The sequence below is a fragment of the Biomphalaria glabrata genome, chromosome 12 (assembly GCF_947242115.1).
Source record: "Biomphalaria glabrata chromosome 12, xgBioGlab47.1, whole genome shotgun sequence".
Classification (NCBI taxonomy): Eukaryota; Metazoa; Mollusca; class Gastropoda; family Planorbidae; genus Biomphalaria; species Biomphalaria glabrata.
The window spans coordinates 24,402,323-24,421,622 of NC_074722.1; the positions used below are offsets into that span (position 1 = coordinate 24,402,323).

Consider the following 19,300-nt stretch of genomic DNA (forward strand, 5'->3'; position numbering starts at 1 on the left):
TTTTACTTCTATTCTGCTCGACTTGAAACCTTGGGCCTGTATACTCTTGACTAGACTTTCTTTGGCGCTAGATAGACGCCCATATCATTTCCTCGCCCTTGACGGCTGTATACACACTTTTAACTTTCACATACAGTTGATTAGCACATTCTGTGAAATTGAGATTTTGACACTATTATTGTTGTATATAATAAAACAGTAGAAAATCCTAGATCTTACTGATGAGCTGATTTAGCAAGAAGTTTAATACATATATACCGAGTTAAAACTATTGTCTCTCTTATTTCAGCGTAAGTGTGCTACTTCCAGTAGCGTAAGGGTTGCAATGTTTGGTTGTAATTTAGTATGATGAAACATGATGTATGGCATTAATGTCTCATTGTTCAACAGTAATTTGACGGTACAATTTATCACAAATTTTATTTGACAATGTTTTACTTTAAAAGTTTAATAATGCGTGACGATGTTTTGAGACGCAAGCATCTAAAGACATGTGACAATTTGACAACACTCTAAACAAATACATGCTGAAAGTACACTATTTAGGATATTTTTGTCACATTCAGAGATACTTTAAAATAAAAGCCCTCTTTCACCTCCTTTTAAAGTCTTTTAAAGAATGGATACATTTGAAGATAAGACGTTTGACATTCTGATTACACGTCTGTGATTCACCGTGTGACTCAGTCTTTGTAATAACTGTGTCTAAATGTGCTCACTCAGCTGTACCCTGTATTACACATATAAAACAGCCACCACTAAACAAGCTCCTAGTTTGAAAACCAGCGAAAGTTTGGTCTATTTGTCTCTATAACCAGCGAAAGTTTGGTCTATTTGTCTCTATAACCTTAGAAACGTGTTTGTATCTGTATTGGAATCATTAAAAACTAGGTGCATCTGAACGCCGCCAGACATTAATGACACTCTCCAGAGGCAGGCCATGACATTGTTTGCACATATGATTGCCATTAAAGATCCTAATACTGGCAGCCACACTGGCGTCGTTGTTCTTGCGACAGACAAAAATCGTGTTTTTAATTCAAGCGGTCACACTCGAGACCCCAATTGTTATGGTCCAGACACACTCGAGACCCCAATTGTTATAGTCCAGACACAGTCGAGACCCCAATTGTTATGGTCCAGACACACTCGAGACCCCAATTGTTATGGTCCAGACACACTCGAGACCCCAATCCTTATGGTCCAGACACACTCGAGACCCCAATTGTTATGGTCCAGACACACTCGAGACCCCAATCGTTATGGTCCAGACACACTCGAGACCCCAATCGTTATGGTCCAGACACACTCGAGACCCCAATCGTTATGGTCCAGACACAGTCGAGACCCCAATCGTTATGGTCCAGACACACTCGAGACCCCAATCGTTATGGTCCAGACACACTCGAGACCCCAATCGTTATGGTCCAGACACAGTCGAGACCCCAATCGTTATGGTCCAGACACACTCGAGACCCCAATCGTTATGGTCCAGACACAGTCGAGACCCCAATCGTTATGGTCCAGACACAGTCGAGACCCCATCGTTATGGTCCAGACACACTCGAGACCCCAATCGTTATGGTCCAGACACACTCGAGACCCCAATCGTTATGGTCCAGACACACTCGAGACCCCAATCGTTATGGTCCAGACACAGTCGAGACCCCAATCGTTATGGTCCAGACACAGTCGAGACCCCAATCGTTATGGTCCAGACACACTCGAGACCCCAATCGTTATGGTCCAGACACACTCGAGACCCCAATCATTATGGTCCAGACACACTCGAGACCCCAATTGTTATGGTCCAGACACACTCGAGACCCCAATCGTTATGGTCCAGACACACTCGAGACCCAATCGTTATGGTCCAGACACACTCGAGACCCAATCGTTATGGTCCAGACACAGTCGAGACCCAATCGTTATGGTCCAGACACACTCGAGACCCCAATCGTTATGGTCCAGACACACTCAAGACCCCAATCGTTATGGTCCAGACACACTCGAGACCCAATCGTTATGGTCCAGACACAGTCGAGACCCCAATCGTTATGGTCCAGACAAAGTCGAGACCCCAATCGTTATGGTCCAGACACACTCGAGACCCCAATCGTTATGGTCCAGACACACTCGAGACCCCATCGTTATGATCCAGACACACTCGAGACCCAATCGTTATGGTCCAGACACAGTCGAGACCCCAATCGTTATGGTCCAGACACAGTCGAGACCCCATCGTTATGGTCCAGACACAGTCGAGACCCAATCGTTATGGTCCAGACACAGTCGAGACCCAATCGTTATGGTCCAGACACAGTCGAGACCCAATCGTTATGATCCAGACACACTCGAGACCCCAATCATTATGGTCCAGACACACGACACTTTCCAGGCCCGATTGTATCTTGCGATCCAAATGAAGGACATTCACTTTTCAATGGTAAATTGTCTCATTGGTGTCCCTCCATTTTAGGAGCATGTTTGGGGGTCATCTATACTAAATAGTCTGCTTTTGTTTTCTGTCGTTCTAGTCCTGGTCACTCGTCATACGCGTTTCTCATGTTTTATGTTTGGATTTATTTCGTTTTTTGTCCGATTTAAACTTGCGCATTGCCTAACTCTCATTTTCGATGTAATTCATTCAATCAACAACACTCGCCCCTTGACCCCTTAGTAAAACCGCATCTGTTATAATTACATTGACTAGAGAGACAACAGTAGGGAAAGCTCTAGAGCCAAAGTAAACGTGTATCACCAAACTACCTCAATTTCCTACTGGTCAACTCTGTGGTCACTCTCTCCTACTCCACGTGGCTGTTTTGATAGTCACATTCTTGGTGTCATTAGTTGGGACTCTACTCATCACACTACACCTGCATGCAACGAAGAGTGTCCTTATTATGGACCTACGCCTTATAAAGCTAAGTTTCATTTGCAAGGCTCTGGTTTTATAATGCACTTTTGTTGTTTGTTGTATTTATTGCTCTAAACTTTTGAAGTGTTCTGTTGACATGCAAGCTGTGTAACAAAACTTTCTACCAAGTGAGACTAACGACAGGAAATTAGGGACATCGGTGTAGCGCCCCCCCCCCCACTTCACACTACAGTACGCTAGTCTTTTTAGTTAGTTTTTAGTTGCTCGCCATGTGCGACTTAAGTGCTTGGTGTGAACTGAAGTGTTACACATCCAGCACGGGAAAGGCGCAATTGAAGAGGGAAGTCAGTGCTGACCTGTCATCATTTCTAGCGGCCCTCTTAGGCCTAAGCCGATATTTTTTTTTTGCGCTATCTGATCGTCCTCCTGTCTGTCAAGTTTAGATTAATATCAGGGAAATGGTAGCTTTTCAAAATCGACATCAACAGTTGGGAAAAAGTGGCACTGGATAGATCCACATGGAGAGCGAGCATAAAGGAAGGGTCTTGGATTGCAGATGCTATACATAACAGTAGTAGAAAGAAGGGTGAAAATGCAATGGCGCCTGATGATTACATATGCCCAACCTGTGACCGCAGCTGTGTATCAAGGATTGACCTCTTTAGTCACACAAGAAGTTGCAAAGGGAATAGACGTAGAATGCCACAGACCACATATAGTTATACAAATATCTTTGTTAAACAAATGTTGTTTTTTTATATAATTCTGTTTAATTACCACCGCTTCTTCTGAATGTCTGAAAGTGTGTACATTTATGTGCTACTTCCAATACAGTTGATGTTTATCTACAAAATAGATGCCAGAACTTTGTTGGCTTACGTGCACCTCTTTCCTCTTGATCCGTAGAGTCTGACTTTTAAACAAAACCTCACACAATGTTTCTTGGTAATCTGCTGTTCTCGGGAAGTCTGTGAATAATAAACCTGACACGCCATTAATACTAGTCAGCATCTTGTTAAGCATTTATTAATGTGTGCAAATATATACGTTTTGTAAAGTGGAACTCCTCTCTTTCTTATTCTGTCTCTCTCTTGTGCTTTCTCTGTCTCCCTCTTGTGCTCTCTCTGTCTCCTCTCTTGTTCTCTCGTGCCTCTCTCTGTCTCCCTCTTGTGCTCTCTCTCTCTGTCTCCCTCTCGTGCTCTCTCTGTCTCCCTCTTGCCTCATTCCGAGTCTAAACGTAAACCTGGTGGTTAGCGTCTTTTTAGACTCACCGTTTTGTGTATCCACTCCAAATCTGACAGTTTACAAACTCACGTCCAGGTTTGTGGGTATGTGCGTGGGTGAGTGAGGTTTCGTTGTTTGCCACTGTGGTAAACTCTCTGCCCCTGGTCCATGGCATAAAGGATCATCTGAGAGATAATTACAGCACTTGCTGTTTGATGTGCTACTTTATACGGATTTCAAGGGCATCTTAAGCTGTCTCGAAAAAGTGTACCCATCTCTGGCTGGACAGTCTACTAAAAAACTGGACACGTTTGCAAGAAAGTATCTTTGCTTATGTTGAGTGTCCTCTTTTCTTTATTCTCTGTAGCCTTCTCTTGGTAGACTTACCACGAGCTGTATCCTTCTCTTGACTTAACACGAGCTGTATTCTTCTTTTGACACGAGCTGTATTCTTCTCTTGATAGACTTCACACTAGCTGTATTCTTCTCTTGACTTAACACGAGCTGTATCCTTCTCTTGACTTAACACGAGCTGTATGCTTCTCTTGACTTAACACGAGCTGTATTCTTCTCTTAACACTAGCTGTATTCTTCTCTTGATAGACTTAACACGAGCTTGTTGGATACACAGCCTTTTAATCTCTTCACGATGATCTAATAACTACCGACTTAACGATTTTTTAAAAATTCAATTCTTTTATTTCATCTCTGCATAATCTGAATGCATCTCCTGTGGGTCATATCTATATATAATAACCTTAAAGGTACACCTTTTTTTTTCATGTAATGCGAAAATGTTTTGTGCATTAAAAAGTAAAACTTCGTTTCTTATTAAGAACAGGTCTAGTTTGTTAGGTAGAAATACTTAGTTTCCCATTCAATGTTCTCCCTTCTAATAACACCTTTACTTCTACTGACTTTGAACGACAGTTTCGATTGTGAACTGAACTAGAAGAGATGGCATTAAACTCTGACTGACCAGCTAAGTTAAACTCATCCCAGGATACACTTTAGTTTTTCTCTGTGCTCAACTATGAGTACGCCCTTCCTATCATGTAAGTTTGTGAGTGGGTTATCTTCCTTGTTTCCCGGACAAAAGAAGTCAACTTTTCTCAGTGTTACCTCTCTACACGACCTGTGTTGCTTGTGCGTTTACATTGTTTCTGTGTTTATCCTCAACTCTAATCCTGGGTTTGTTTTTTCATGAACGTGTTCTGGTGATTAACTTTTGTGTTGTTCTTTATTTCCCTGCGTGTAGATCTAAGTTGTGTAGAAGTGCTGCTATATTTCAGCTTCAGATCTTAATAGATGGACGTGGGTTCGGCTGTCAGGTAGCACCCTCCCGTCACAGTTTTCGTCCTCATTCATTCATTCACCTCATAATCTCTTATACTCCCGCTTGCCGTGAACCACAAAATAGGTAAATTTAACACATTCTAACTGGAATGAAGGAGGCGCGATGGCTGAGTGGTAAAGCGCTCGTCTTCCGAACCCCGGGTTCGAATCCTTGTGATGACTAAGATTTTTAATTTCGTGATCAGCCATGATCAGCCGTGATCCACAAGACATCCCCGTTAACCGCGGGCTACAGAAACATAGCTTCACATCATTTGCCCTTTAGATCGCAATGTCTGAAATGGGAACTTTACTTATTTTACTTAAATGAAGCCTAGGACAACTAAGCCATTTTCAAGCTATAAACTACAGCGGTTAAGCCATTTTCAAGATATAAACTACAGCGGTTAAATCTACCAAAATGTGTTTTATTTGCAATCTATAGAAACTATGTATTTGGTGCCGTAACTTTCTTTCGTTTCATTTTGTTATTGATGTCTATTTCTTTACAGATCTAGATCTTTAATGTCATTCTCCTCTAGGTGTAGATAATTTGTCTGTGTTAAAACAGTTGGTACTACAGGGAGCGTGTCACTGTTGTGCAGAGTATTGCTTCAAATTCGAATATTCTTATTGTTTAGGTATTATTGACCTACAAAAAAACCCCACTAATGACTATTTGATCGCGTGAAGTTATGGACGTCCTGTAACGGTATCTCCACCTTAAGACATAAGTCATGTAATGAGTTGGCGTAGCTCCATCACGAGCTTGGATAGAAACTTGCACACACACAAATAGAGACTAACAATAACTCTGAATAATGAATGCCTTGTTTAGCGTCATGTCTTGGGTCGTGTAGCGTCATACTCCCACACAGTGCTCAATGCCAGCTATGCAGTCAGAGTAGACTTCAGAACCTCCCGGGACAGCAAAGTTCTAATCGTGTCTTATTTTTAATATGTCTCTAGGCCATAAATCCTGAACTACACAAGGTACACAAATCTTTGAGGTTATTGTTTTGTTGGTTGGTTTGTCTACAGGAACTGTACAACTTTCTGTGTTGTCGACATAGACATTTGGGGACTGTTTCAATCGATTGACATATCCACGAATGAATAAAGATCAAAGTCCGAATAAAACCTAACAGAAATGGTGGCGACAAGTCCTAGATACTTCCAATCAAATGTAACAAGGACAGCTTGGGGATTTTTAGTGTCCTCTAGTAGCGAGAAGCCTGTATTGGTTTTGTGCTGTACATCTGTTCGTCCACCTGTCACATTTAGATCTCAAAAACCATTAAAGTAGGGCCACTACTCGGAACACTACTTGCGCTTTACAGACCAAACTTAGGAACAAGAAAGCCATTGAAGAGAAACACTTAAAAAAAGATAATACCTCCATTATTAAACTTCAAGTATAATGTGACACTAACAGAAATAAGTTTTAAAAATGTTGGTTTAATTCTGCTGCTAGAAAAAAAAGCATTTTCTGATTCGGCCAGCGAGGAATGTATGTTTGTGCGATGATTAATTGGTCTGTTCATTCTATGGACATCTAGATGTAACACTAGACCTAAACTTCTGATTTAGAACTTTTAAGATCTAGTCTGGATCTACTCCTAGATCTAGACTCTGGATTACGATGTTATCTATACAACATTTACGTAAGAATAGAAGCAACACTTTATAAACTTCAATAATGGAAGCCACTTGACATGTACCCAGTTATCGCATTGATGGTAATACGGCTGAGTAGGACATGTTGGCTCTAGACCTAGATATAATCCCTTGCCATTTTTTTTGTTTACTTTGAAAACTTATAACGGTCAAACGAGCTAGTAATTCTTTTCTCAGCGATTTACAACAACTGTTAAATTTTTGGAAAATCGTTAGAGCCGTTTTTGAGATCAGCTGTTTACCCACCCACTATGGTTCCATGAAGGAGTGACTTGAATAGAGGTATTGTAAAAAAAACAAAAAACAAAAAGATCACGCGATATTACAGTCCGAATGGTTTTATCAATGAACCTTTCATCTAAGTGGCTCATGGTCTCAACTGAAAGACAAAGGGTCTATGTGTTTTACCACGAACGTAATTGTGAAGTTTTCTTTTTTTTTTTAAACTTCCTACTTCTTTATGAACATGTTCATGACTCCAATAGTGCAGCGCGCTGTTTCTGTGCGTGCTTTAACGTCATGACGAACGACAGCTAACGTCAGAGATGGCAGTCTGGTGGAATACTGATTTATAATGTGCTATTTAGATTTACAAAGCGAAGTTAATTCATAAAGTGCAGTTATGATTTATAAACGTGTTGTTGAGATTTATAAAGCGCGGTGTATTGTTATAATATACACTTGCTGCTTTGATTTATTTGGATGCTAATTGTCCATTTTGGATGGCATGATACATACATTAGTCCACTATTTTTCTTTTCTAATTTACGCCCAAGATGTCATCGTTTTTTTTTTTCTTTGTTAATGCGTAAATCACATATTTTGGGTAAAAAAAAACAACAACCCGAGTTGTGTCGCATAACTCTGTCACAGAAAATAATGAATGATCTCCCCTATTTATCTTTCCTGTTGTTTTAATTTCAGACGCCTTGCTAGCAGATTTACAGAGCACAACAGCGAACATCTCCTCCTACCAACACAGTCTGGGCCAGTACAACCAGGAGCCCAACACTTCTTCCTACCCTCAGTACTACCGGAACGACGGCGCCCCTGAAGGCGTAGACTTAGGGCCGCATTACCAACGGCTCGACCACAGCCGCTCGGGTCAGGATGGAAGGGGCTATCTAGGCCAAGAGTATCACGCCCCAGAGGATTACCAGCAGCGTGGAACAGGCTCGGTGGTCACGGTCCGGCGGAACAGCTACAACTCTAGCGGGGAGAATTCTGGCAACTCGACGCCCCCGCCGTTGCCTCCGCCTCCCCCGTCTGAAATTCTGGACAGTATAGCGTACGGTAGAGATCAAGAGGTGAGTGGTCAGTTATATAACATAGTGTTATTCTGGCGTCAGGGAAAATAGAGTTAATCAGCACTACCATCTGAGCAGCCCTCGACTGTGTGAAGGAGTAATGTCTTAAGTTACAAATTGATTTTCCTTAATAATAATAATAATCTTTTACTTTTATGATTAATTATTGATTTTCACACTAAAAGTTTAATCACACTGATCCACCGTATGATAGGTTTACGTTTTTTTAAGCGTTTTATATATATATATATATATATATATATATATATATATATATGTGTGTATGTGGTAGATACATTGGTACCTAAAAAGAAAATGAAAAGAGGAAAATTAGGAGAAATTTGGAAACACAATATAAACAATGTCACGGACGCCCTATTGACAGAAGTGTTGCAATCTAAATAAGACTTTGTGCTACAAGCGAAAGTCCTCAGTAATGTGATTCTTCACTGCTGGAAAGTGCACACAAATTAATAAATGGTTCGTTGATGCACTTGCACCTCGGCTTTTGCGATCAAATCAACCAATCAAATCTAGTTTCTTTCTTTCTTTCCGGGAAAATGTTTCCAAAACCCACCAACTCGAAGATAGATGGTGAGTGTGAAGTCCGATCTTTGATTGGCTGTGGTTCAGTCCAATTGAAATCAAATATGACAGAAATCTCAAGACATACATCATTCATTTAATCTTAAGTAATCGATGTTTTTTTAAATTTTATAGCATACCACCTGGGCAAGACTCTGATCCTAGCTTGTGTGTTTATTTAGGTCATATGTTCTGGAAGAATTGGAATACTTTAAATCACACCTCTTCCATTTTGTTAATTGGTGTAAATTATTGAAGATCTTTTTTCTAAAGACCACTTTAATAAAGGCCGTCTCTAACGAGGATAGTTAATTGAAGTAAAAAACACAATTAATGAATGAAACGGATGTTCATTGACACATTTGATCACATACAAAACCACACACAACAAACTTGTAGCAGACAAAAGAGGATCCCAGTCTAACCATCCCGTGACTTTTCAAAGCAAAGATCGGACTTCATATTCGTCTTGGAGTTCACAGAAAATGAGATTGTGCTTCCACCGATAGCTAGGTGCTAATGCTATCAGAAGATAGCTAGGTGCTAATGCTATCAGATAGCTAGGTGCTAATGCTATCAGAAGATAGCTAGGTGCTAATGCTATCAGATAGCTAGGTGCAAATGCTATCAGAAAACGTCTTTTCTCTGCCCCGGTGGGAGGGTGGGGGTGTCGCTGTTAGAATAATTAAGTAATAAATTTTTGTTTCTGGAAGAGAAAACCAATTGTTATTATAGAACAAGTTATGTCCCTTACCGTGGCTGTGTGTGTGCCACTTTCTTACAACAATGGCTCTCCAAGGCTAAACTCTATTGGACTCTTCGGACAAAAAAAAAGGTTGTGAGTGAAGAGGCAAGTAGTCCCTTTGGTCTTCCCGTGATCGCATGCAGTTACCCGCACTATGGTGCATTGGGATTGGATAGGTCGCCATGCTCTGTTGGCCATCTCGGTTGTCTAGCCTCACGCTTCACGCAGAGTTATAGCAGGGCTGAACGCATGCATGTGTTTAATAATACATTTTTGTGTTATCGTCAGGCCTGCATCTCGTGTGTTTGTGGTTAATACTTCTTTTTATTTTATCTTTAATTCTACATTTTTGTTCTCTTGTTCCATAGAAAGATGAATGCCAATCAATGATTCATTAATTGTTGTTTCTAGCCAATATACGTTTTGTTTTTGTAGTGTTCCTTTTGTTTTTGTTTTTTTTTTTGGTCTTTTTCATTAAGTGGTCGTAAAACATCTTCAATCCAATACTGTTTTATGTTAGTCTCTGATCTTGCTTCCAATTGGCGAACCAATTTTTAGTCTCCTTAAAGCGTTTTTTTTTTTTAAAGAATTGTTTTTCATCCATAATCATACAAACCATTTTTTAAACAAGTTTACTAGTGTATTTCTTGTTACTTATTAGATGTACGCTAATACAGATTATAACATACCTCATTTTGTGGCGATTTAAGTGACAAAATTTGTAAGTACGACTGGCCCACAATGGACGCCCACGAGTTTGTGTAACACAAACTCTTTTTTGGCACCTATATAATTCCTCAGGTTTTTAATTGATCAACAACGTCATCAGGGTTGTCTATAGTCGTTTCCACTGGGTAGTCTCGGAAATACTTTGCTTTTAACCCGTATCGCCAACACTTCTTACGTGCTTTAAATAGCTCCATCCCTTGTTCAGTGATGCCCAAAATACGGCCCGTGGGCCAAATCCGGCCCGCGAAGAAGTTTCATCCGGTCCGCCAAAATGTCGGTACAAAGTGTAGAAAATCCCCACCTCTTTCAAAAAAGAAAAAATGTATCTATACTAACATTAGGACCCTCACGTTTTCTAGAATGAATTGGTACTATGACTTTAACATTTGTGCGTTTATGAAAAGTTAACGGATATTTACTTTTTTGTGGAACATGATAATTAGTCAAAAAAAAAATAGACGGCATTATGAAACAAGAAACCAATATGGCGGCTTTCTTGATTTTATCCGCCAATAAAAGATTGTTAAAAATGTTTATAGAGATGGGAGAATTTATGAGAACATTTACCAAAAAAACAAAAAAAAAATAAAATAAAATGAGTGGGTTGTAAAATTAGCTACAATGTTATTCACATTTGAAGTAGCGAGGTGAAACCATTTTCTGGCATGTTAAAAAAAATTAATTAACTTCAAATATTCCATCAATGAATATAAGTACTTGATCCACGGGTTTCTACTCAAGTAGACACAAGTGTCGGAAATGAAAATGGCCCGCAGGTCGAATAAGGTTGGGCATCACTGACTTGAACAAACCAGAGATGAGACCACTTCCTCCTCCATCCTGGCAGCTCTGTTAGGACTCATTGAATTTTTTTTTTTTTGTTTTCTAGATACGCCCCACTCTCCCAAACTATTGTTTCCAAAGTCCCTAAGTCCAATTTATTTGTCAAATATATACTCCCATAATGCTTTTTCTCTTTCCTTTACGATTATATCTAACCTGTAACAGAATATAGCCCTCCCAGCCCCCTCTCCCCTCCCTTCCCATCGCAAAGCCTTAGAAAAAAATAAGCAAAATATATAAAAAAAATACTTTAAGAAAAACACATTTCATATATATATATATATATATATATATATATAGGGATAGAACTGCACATACCACAGCCATATCTCTCAATACTGTAAGTTTGATTTTCCCTTTTTAAAATTACAAACAAAATTAATTAATTACCACTAATTAATTAATTAATTAGCTTTAAGTTTGATTCATTTTTTTGTTAGGGACAATTTATAATTGTGAAAACTTGGGAAACACAACGTGTCCAAGATTTGTACCAGACAGACGTAGTGAGTTGATGTAAGCTTTGTACAAACAAATACAATTGAAGCACCTTTACTTCCTCCACAGCTAATGTCTGGTTGGAGTTAAACTAAGACTACATTAAAAGAATTGCTTAAAAAATAATTTCTGTCCTATTTGAAGACATTTTCATACAATTTGTATTTGACTACAGCCAATCTACGAACAGCAAACATTCCATGTAAGGGACACGACTCCTTCCTCCACGTCGGACGGCAGCGAGCAGATAACCAGTCAAAGGGCGCAGGTCAAAGTTCGAGGGGAGAGGATGTCCGCCCTCAGCAACAACCTGTCCGAGCTGGACCAGCTCCTTCAGGACCTCAACTCTGCCCAGTTCATGGCCGAAGTTGACCGCAAGAGTAACAAAAGTAAGTGTCGCTCTAGGCTGTTTTCTGTTTCAACTCTTTCTGGCTGTCTTGACCAATATTAACTTCTATTATTGCTAGTACAAAACTTCAAAGATTTAAATAAGAAAGAAAAAACAAAACACAACAAATAGCTGACATCAGTGGAAATGTGCTTCCTCCTTCACGTATCTGCTCTTATTGCTGTCGCTAATCTGTCATTTACTTCTTGGGTTCTGCACTGTTGGAATGAAATGATGCAAGCTCAGTCAGGCCCAAACTACGGCCATCGAGCCCTATCAGGCCCACGGCTCACCAGCCACTGGAAACATTTGCCCGCAGTGCACAATGCAAGCAGCAGGGTGTCGGTTCCATTGGACTCGACTATTTATAGCAGTAAAGCGGCATGTAAAACATGTAAAGCGGCCTGTAAAACATGTAAAGCGGCCTGTAAAACATGTGTTTGGAAAGTCTATCAGCCCTTGTCCAACAAACGTTTGGGTATGACTGTGTCTGGATGAGCTCCCCACGCCCATGAGAATCTCTCCCACTTCTCTGTGTCCTTATAATCTACTGTGTTGTTTTACTTTTGCAGTCATAAACTTTCTAAATTACCTGGAGGATCAGAGTGAGGAGAAGCCAAAGGGTGATTCATTCATTACCGTTGCGACTTTTTTTTTTTTTTGTCGTGCTTTCTGCTTTATTTCTTTTTTTTGTTTTTGTTTGTTTTCTTCTAGTTACAGTCGAGTCCCGGAAAATTATTTTGTTTTTTTATCGTTTTAATGTTTGTTTATCCTGCAATTTTTTTTCGTGAGAGACCACACACATAATAACTGATAGTGAACAGACTTTAATTTCCTATCACAAAATGTATCTAATTTCATTTGATTTGGTTTGTAGGTGCATGAACCATTGATTTATTTATACGGTATGTTTGCGTCAAGTGTTAATTGGAGTTATTTATCCAAGGAGTAATTAGAATTGTATTTTATTCAACTGGCTCTAGGGACAAGGTCCCGAGTGGTGTAGAACGACCACGGATGTGTGTATCGGGAAAGAGGCGGGTATTAAACGCTGAAATAGATCAATGTTGATTCCCTGGTGTCTTTTAGTTCTAAATAGTGCTCGTTGTTTGGGAAAGTAGCACATTCAATGTAGGAATTCACTGGTCGTAAAATTGTTTGGAAAAAAACGGGACTTCACTGTATCGTCTATTGGAAAGAAATCTGTTCATTTAATTTGCTTTTTTTTTTTAATGGGCTTTTTCAACACCAGGAACATTTGATGACTGATAGCACACACAGAACCTCTGATACCATTCCCTTGCTACATCTCTAGACTTTGAATTTGTTTTTCTACTTTGACTATCTCATACATTGTCTCTGAAATGTTTCTGTAACATTTTTTGTTTTGGTCAGTGTAAATTCTTGTTCTATTATTTTCATCCGAGCAAATGCACGTAGTTAAATGTTAGACTTAGATCATACTTGTGAACTCTATGAATCAAAAGTCATCATGTGACTAAGTACACTATTTATTTTTTATAGTGTTGTTCTCATTATATCTTTTGTTTTTCATTCAGTCCATCCATCCCTAAAGCTAGCACTGAATTATGGATGTGTGTGCACTACTCGTGTATCAAATGTTGTTTTGCTTCTTGTGCACTCTCTTATATCTGTGGTCTACCTTTTGGTGTTAGCTTTTTATTTTGTTCATTTCAAGTAATATTGTGTTGCACGTGTACCCTGTTCATGGCATGTCAAGTAGCAATGCATGTTTTAAGGTCTGGCGAGATTATTGCTAGTGGTGTGTGTACATTGTTGTGTATACATTAATGAGTGTACGTGCACTAATAAGGTGTTAGGTATTGCTGAGATGTTAGTGGGATGTACGGCTTGGCCACCTAACAAGAAGGCTTGAGTTCGAATCCCGACTCGAGCACAGTTGTGTTTGCTGAGCGCCTAAAGGCAGCAGGGAAACCTTCTCCCAGATAACACCCCCCCCCCCAAACCTGAGCATGCTGTAAGCATAAAAGATGTCCTACATGAAAGCAATCAAAAATGTCCTCTCAAACAAATATTGAGCCAATGGGATGTTTTTGTTTAAAATATCTATTTTTAGGGAGTCCCTCCTAATAATGCAGAGGTTCTCATTGGTTTGCCCCCCCCCCCTCCCAGGTGAAGCAGAATGTAGATTGAAAAGAAAACCTTAAGGACCATATCCCACGTTTGATTTGCAGTGTTTCTTTTCTTGGGCCAAAGTGCCAGTCGCTGAAATGGTATTTTCGGTTAAATTTGGACTTTTTAAAAACTCCCCCATGGAAACTCGTCTAGAAACACCTCTGTGACGAAAGTATGAGAAGGGGAAACAATATCTTTGATCAACAGTTTTAAATAGTTGAGATGAAAGTATAGTTTGAAAATATACAAAATAACGTTGAAATCTACTTTTATTTTACGGTTTGCTTTCTAGTTTAAAAGTAGTTCTTTACGTTGGTCAGCTCGCCCCCCCCCTCCCTCTTATTTGGATGAAATCTGCCATCTTCATTGCCATCGTCGGTTGACAGTATCGCTTATGAACTTTGACCCCATCCGCTTCCTTATTTCCTCCCTCTGATGGGAAAAAATCTTCGTAGTCAATGACGTCAGAGCTCAAGATAACTCTTTGTTGGAAATATAGGGGGAACATTTTTGGGCTATGAAATATAAAAAAAAAAAAAAGGGGGGGGGGGTGTCAAGCTCGTCCTTCTATGCTAGGCTTTTTTTTTTGTGTGTGGAGGATAAGACCTTTAAACAAACAAACAAAAAAAAAGTTCCGACAAGACTGGAATGTTCCATATGGCGTATCTCACGATTGTGTCAGACCCTCGACGAAGATAATCCCGGCTGCTTCCTGGGTTACGGTTATTACAATAAATGGCGCGAACGGTGGAACAAGTAGCAGGCGTACTTCGTTGAATAGCTGAAGATAAAACTTTTGACTTCTGGAAGGACATTCCTCCTGGGCCAAGTTTTTTTTTCTTTCATATATAACACTTTTTCTTGGCCAGAAGCTGCAATTATCTAATCTATTTTTAGATCTGGAGTCTATTTTTCGCTCTACCTTTACCCAGGTTTCTTTTTTTTTTTTTTTTTTTACTTTCATTTTTGAACTCGTGGGGTCGCTCTTTGTGTGATTACTTCTTGAGTCAGCACACTTCACTCTGGGTAGTCACGTGAGTGGACTTGGGCTAGTGGTCTGTCTTCTGTTCGGAGCTTGAATGACTGATGCTGAGAACTTGGACTTTACATTCTATACTCACCGGTCTGGAGTGTGGAAGCTAAATTTCAGTTTGCTATAAGTGCTAGTGGGTAGGTACGATAATTTGATACTAGATGACAAAACTTGTCTTTTGGTTGACGTCTTTGTCTGCCTTGGTTTCATCGTGCCAGAGATTCACTTCTGTTAATAAGATTTCACTATTGAACTTTTAAAAATAAAAAATAAAAAATTTGGTCGGTGTTGTCAGTGTAAGATGATCATGTTGACACACAAATGTACACCTGGACGCTGGGAATGCTGGGAAGGCTGATTGATTCAATGTGTGATTGCACAGCTATTGTGTGTTTTGAAATCATGTATCGTTCATTTATTTAGGAGCATGGCTCTGGGATTAGCTTCTGTCATAAGTTGCAGTTGGCTTTGTTGAAAAGGAAAAGTGTGCTCTTCAGATTTGCTTCCATTGAAGAGTAGGATCAGTGTTGCCGTCAGCAATGCTTCATAAGTCAGTGTTCATTATAAAGAAGAATCAGATTCATTTCTTAAAATATTACGATGGAATCTTGAATGATGCGAATGGGTTTGTATTTTCAATGGTTTAGTTGAGTGAGCCAATGTGCAAAGCATACAGATGAATATGTAGGTTAAGAATAAGTCTTTCCCTTGAAGACATAAAACAATTCAATTCAGTGTTGCCGTTAATAATCCTAGAAATAGTTTTATTATGTTTTTTTTTCAATAGATGTATAGCAGTTCACATAATCGGGACGCTCTAGAAATTTCTATTTATTTTACAAGAAGAATTATTATTATACAGTTATGAGCAATTTTGTAGTCAATGGGGAGGGGGGGGGCCGGCTCTGAGTTTGTGTGAAAACAAACTCTCTTTGTTATATTTATTTTCTTTTAAATGATCCAACATGCAATGAAACAAAGTTGTAAGGCGTCTTTGGAACTGATGATCAGTAAAGGGACAAAAAATCAAATATAAAAAATACTTTAAAAAACAAACAAAGCTCTTATTGAGTGAATTGGGAGTGCCTTTCAATCTCTGCCATAACTCTCAATATTGCTAGTTCTATCTTTCCTTTTTCTGTTTAAAACAAAATGAATGACTAACACCTAATTGATTAATTAATTGGTTAATTGTTGTCATCGACAGTGAATAATTGTGCAAAAGTTTCAACTTGATCCGAGAGTGGGAAGTGAGAGAAGAACAAGTGTCAAAGAACCCATCCAGACAGACAGACGGACTGAGTTAAAAATCATTGAATTTTCATTAACAGTGTTCACTGAATGAAAAAACCTACTATGATGTTTCAGGTCTGCAGCAATACCGCTCTCTGGGTAGCTTCAGAGCTTTACAGACTTTTGTTTTCTGAATCCACATTGTCGACTAGTATCTGTAAGACTTTGTCTCTGTAACGGTATTGTCACTGTACATGCCTTCGTAGTCTTGTTTTCTTGTACATGTGTGTGCGTGCGCGCGTGCGTGTGTTTAGAACACAAAAGGGTGGGAATGGTTCTTTCTAACGACGAGACAGTGCTCTTGATTATTATGGCAAAGCGTTTCATTTGTCCATAGCCTATATCAACTCACTCTCTGTCTGTCTGGTAAAAAAGTTTGAGCACGTTATTTCTCCCACACCCAGTCTCGGATCAAGCTGAAAGTTTGCACAATTATTTCTTGTACCTGACAAAACAAGAATCATTAAAAATAAATTAACCCATTAGTTCATTAATATTATTCATTAATTATTGTTTGGTATTGAACAAGGGAAAAATTGTACTTGACAGATGTGGTGGTATCAACTGAATTAGTCCCCTTGATGAGGCTTGAGCCCTGAAATCAAGTCGTGCAACTGTTTAAATATTTTTTTTAAATGGATTTAAAAGCGATCACGGTAACATTCACATAGGTACTCCCTTCTCCCCCCCCCCCTCGTTTTTTTTTAACCATCTGGTCCCGATAAGTGATGGGGCCATAGCGCATTGAGAAAGCTTAAATCATGAATTGGATGTAAACAAATACAATTGGTATAAATATTTATAGTCGCATAGATTTATAATTGCTAGTCTAGATCTATTACAAATTTAATGACATGACTGTCCATACTCATTGATAAAATTAGTTTGGACGTCTTCTGGGGCTGTTAAGTACCACATGTCCTTGACGTTCTATCTATCTATCTATCTATCTATCTTATCTATCTATCTATCTATCTATCTATCTATCTATCTATCTATCTATCTATCTATCTATCTATCTATCTATCTATCCATCTATCTGGCTGTCTATCTGTCTGTCTGTAGATCTATCTATCTATCTGTCTATCTATCTGTCTGTCTGTCTGTCTATCTATCTATCTATCTATCTATCTATCTATCTATCTATCTATCTATCTATCTATCTGTCTTTCTATCTATCTTACTATCTGTCTAATTTTTCTGTTGTTCATATCCTTTCTGCTTTTCTTTTTTTTTTTTTTTTTAAATGAAACTTACAACCAAAGCCTTATACCTTATGACTTACTGCTAGCTAGATCTATGTATCGTTTATGGGTGTCTACGCGAGTGTCTGCGTGTGTGTTTGTTCTTGTTGCCGAATTATGAGTCAACGAACGTGGTACTAGGCTCTTCAATTGACTAGTGACATAGATTTGCCGACACACAAATCAAAGTCTTTATAGATATAAGCGTAACGACGTTTAGAAAATGACTTAGTTAGCAGCTAGTAACGTTCTAACGTTATTACATTTTTGTGAATGACAAATACTTCACTTCCTGTGTAGGAATGTGTTTTTGTTGGTGTGTGGAGTGAAGGCTAAGGTAGTTGGTGCCAGACTGACAGGTAACGCTGATGAGTCACCCACTCACGTGACCAAATATTTATTTCTGGATTAAATTTTTTTTTGTGTGTTTTTAAGACGACGCTCTCATATACTCTTGTTGTGTGTTGTAGCTGTTGTGTGCTGTTGATGATGATGATGATAATGCTTAAGGTGCATGACCTGCTATGAGCGAGGAAGTCTGTCGGAGAGAGGTGCGGGGAGGGCTAAATGTTTTTAAGCACGCGCTCACCGACTCAAAGACCAAGGAGGGTTGAGTTTGTAGTTGAAAACTACCGCGCGGCTTCTAAATACAGAAGCAAGTCAAGTATCGGGAGTCACACATGGAAACAGAAAACAAAAAGTTAAATAAACAAAGCCAGGGGAAGACTTTGATTTCATGTTCTAACCCTGAATGTAACAGTGATGGCGCTTAGGTCCAATAGGCAACTCATCTGCTCTCAAAAAATGGATCCAGGGAGCAAAGCATAAGCTCTCACAGTGAACCCAGAGACTAAAATTAGCAACTTCAGTTGAGAAGGAAGAACCGGGAAAGGACAAAATTAAGTTATTTTGTAGTTGGCCACTAGAAGAATATATTTTGGCTGGAATCCCCATTCAGTCTCTGACAGTTTGTTCAATAACGCCTGGGGGAATCTAAAATGTAATGTCCTAAACCGAAAACATCAACTCATGGGCCCCGCCTACTGCTAACACCGCCTCTGATGTACACTACTTGATTTTGTGTTTACATTTATTCCTTCCACTCGCTCTCTATCTTTTTTTTTCTTCCACACTCTCTCTCTTTCTCTCTCTCTCTCTCTCATATTATCTTTTCTTCTTCCACCCTCTCTCTCTCTCTCTCTCTCTCTCTCTCTGTCTCTGTCTCTCACATCTACATCTAAACTCTCGTACACTCTTTCATTTATGAATGAGTTAAGAAATTGAGTAAAACATTGAAATCTGTGTGTGTGTGTGGGGGGGGGGGACTGGTTTACTTCGCTTTTTTTTTTCGCATTTTTTTT

The 19,300-nt window shown here is 39.3% G+C and overlaps 1 protein-coding gene across 2 annotated transcripts in view; it reads left to right on the forward strand.

Moving 5' to 3' along the window:
* The window catches only part of LOC106061347 (leupaxin-like), a 46,608-nt gene that overhangs the window by 10,715 nt on the left and 16,593 nt on the right, over positions 1-19,300 (forward strand). Inside the window, exons 2-4 of one of the 2 annotated variants that reach the window (XM_013219442.2) lie at positions 8,042-8,424; positions 12,000-12,213; positions 12,785-12,835. In XM_013219442.2, coding sequence (XP_013074896.2) covers positions 8,042-8,424; positions 12,000-12,213; positions 12,785-12,835 — 648 coding nt within the window. The remainder of the gene's footprint in view (positions 1-8,041; positions 8,425-11,999; positions 12,214-12,784; positions 12,836-19,300) is intronic. The other variant, XM_013219443.2, reaches the window with a different exon arrangement.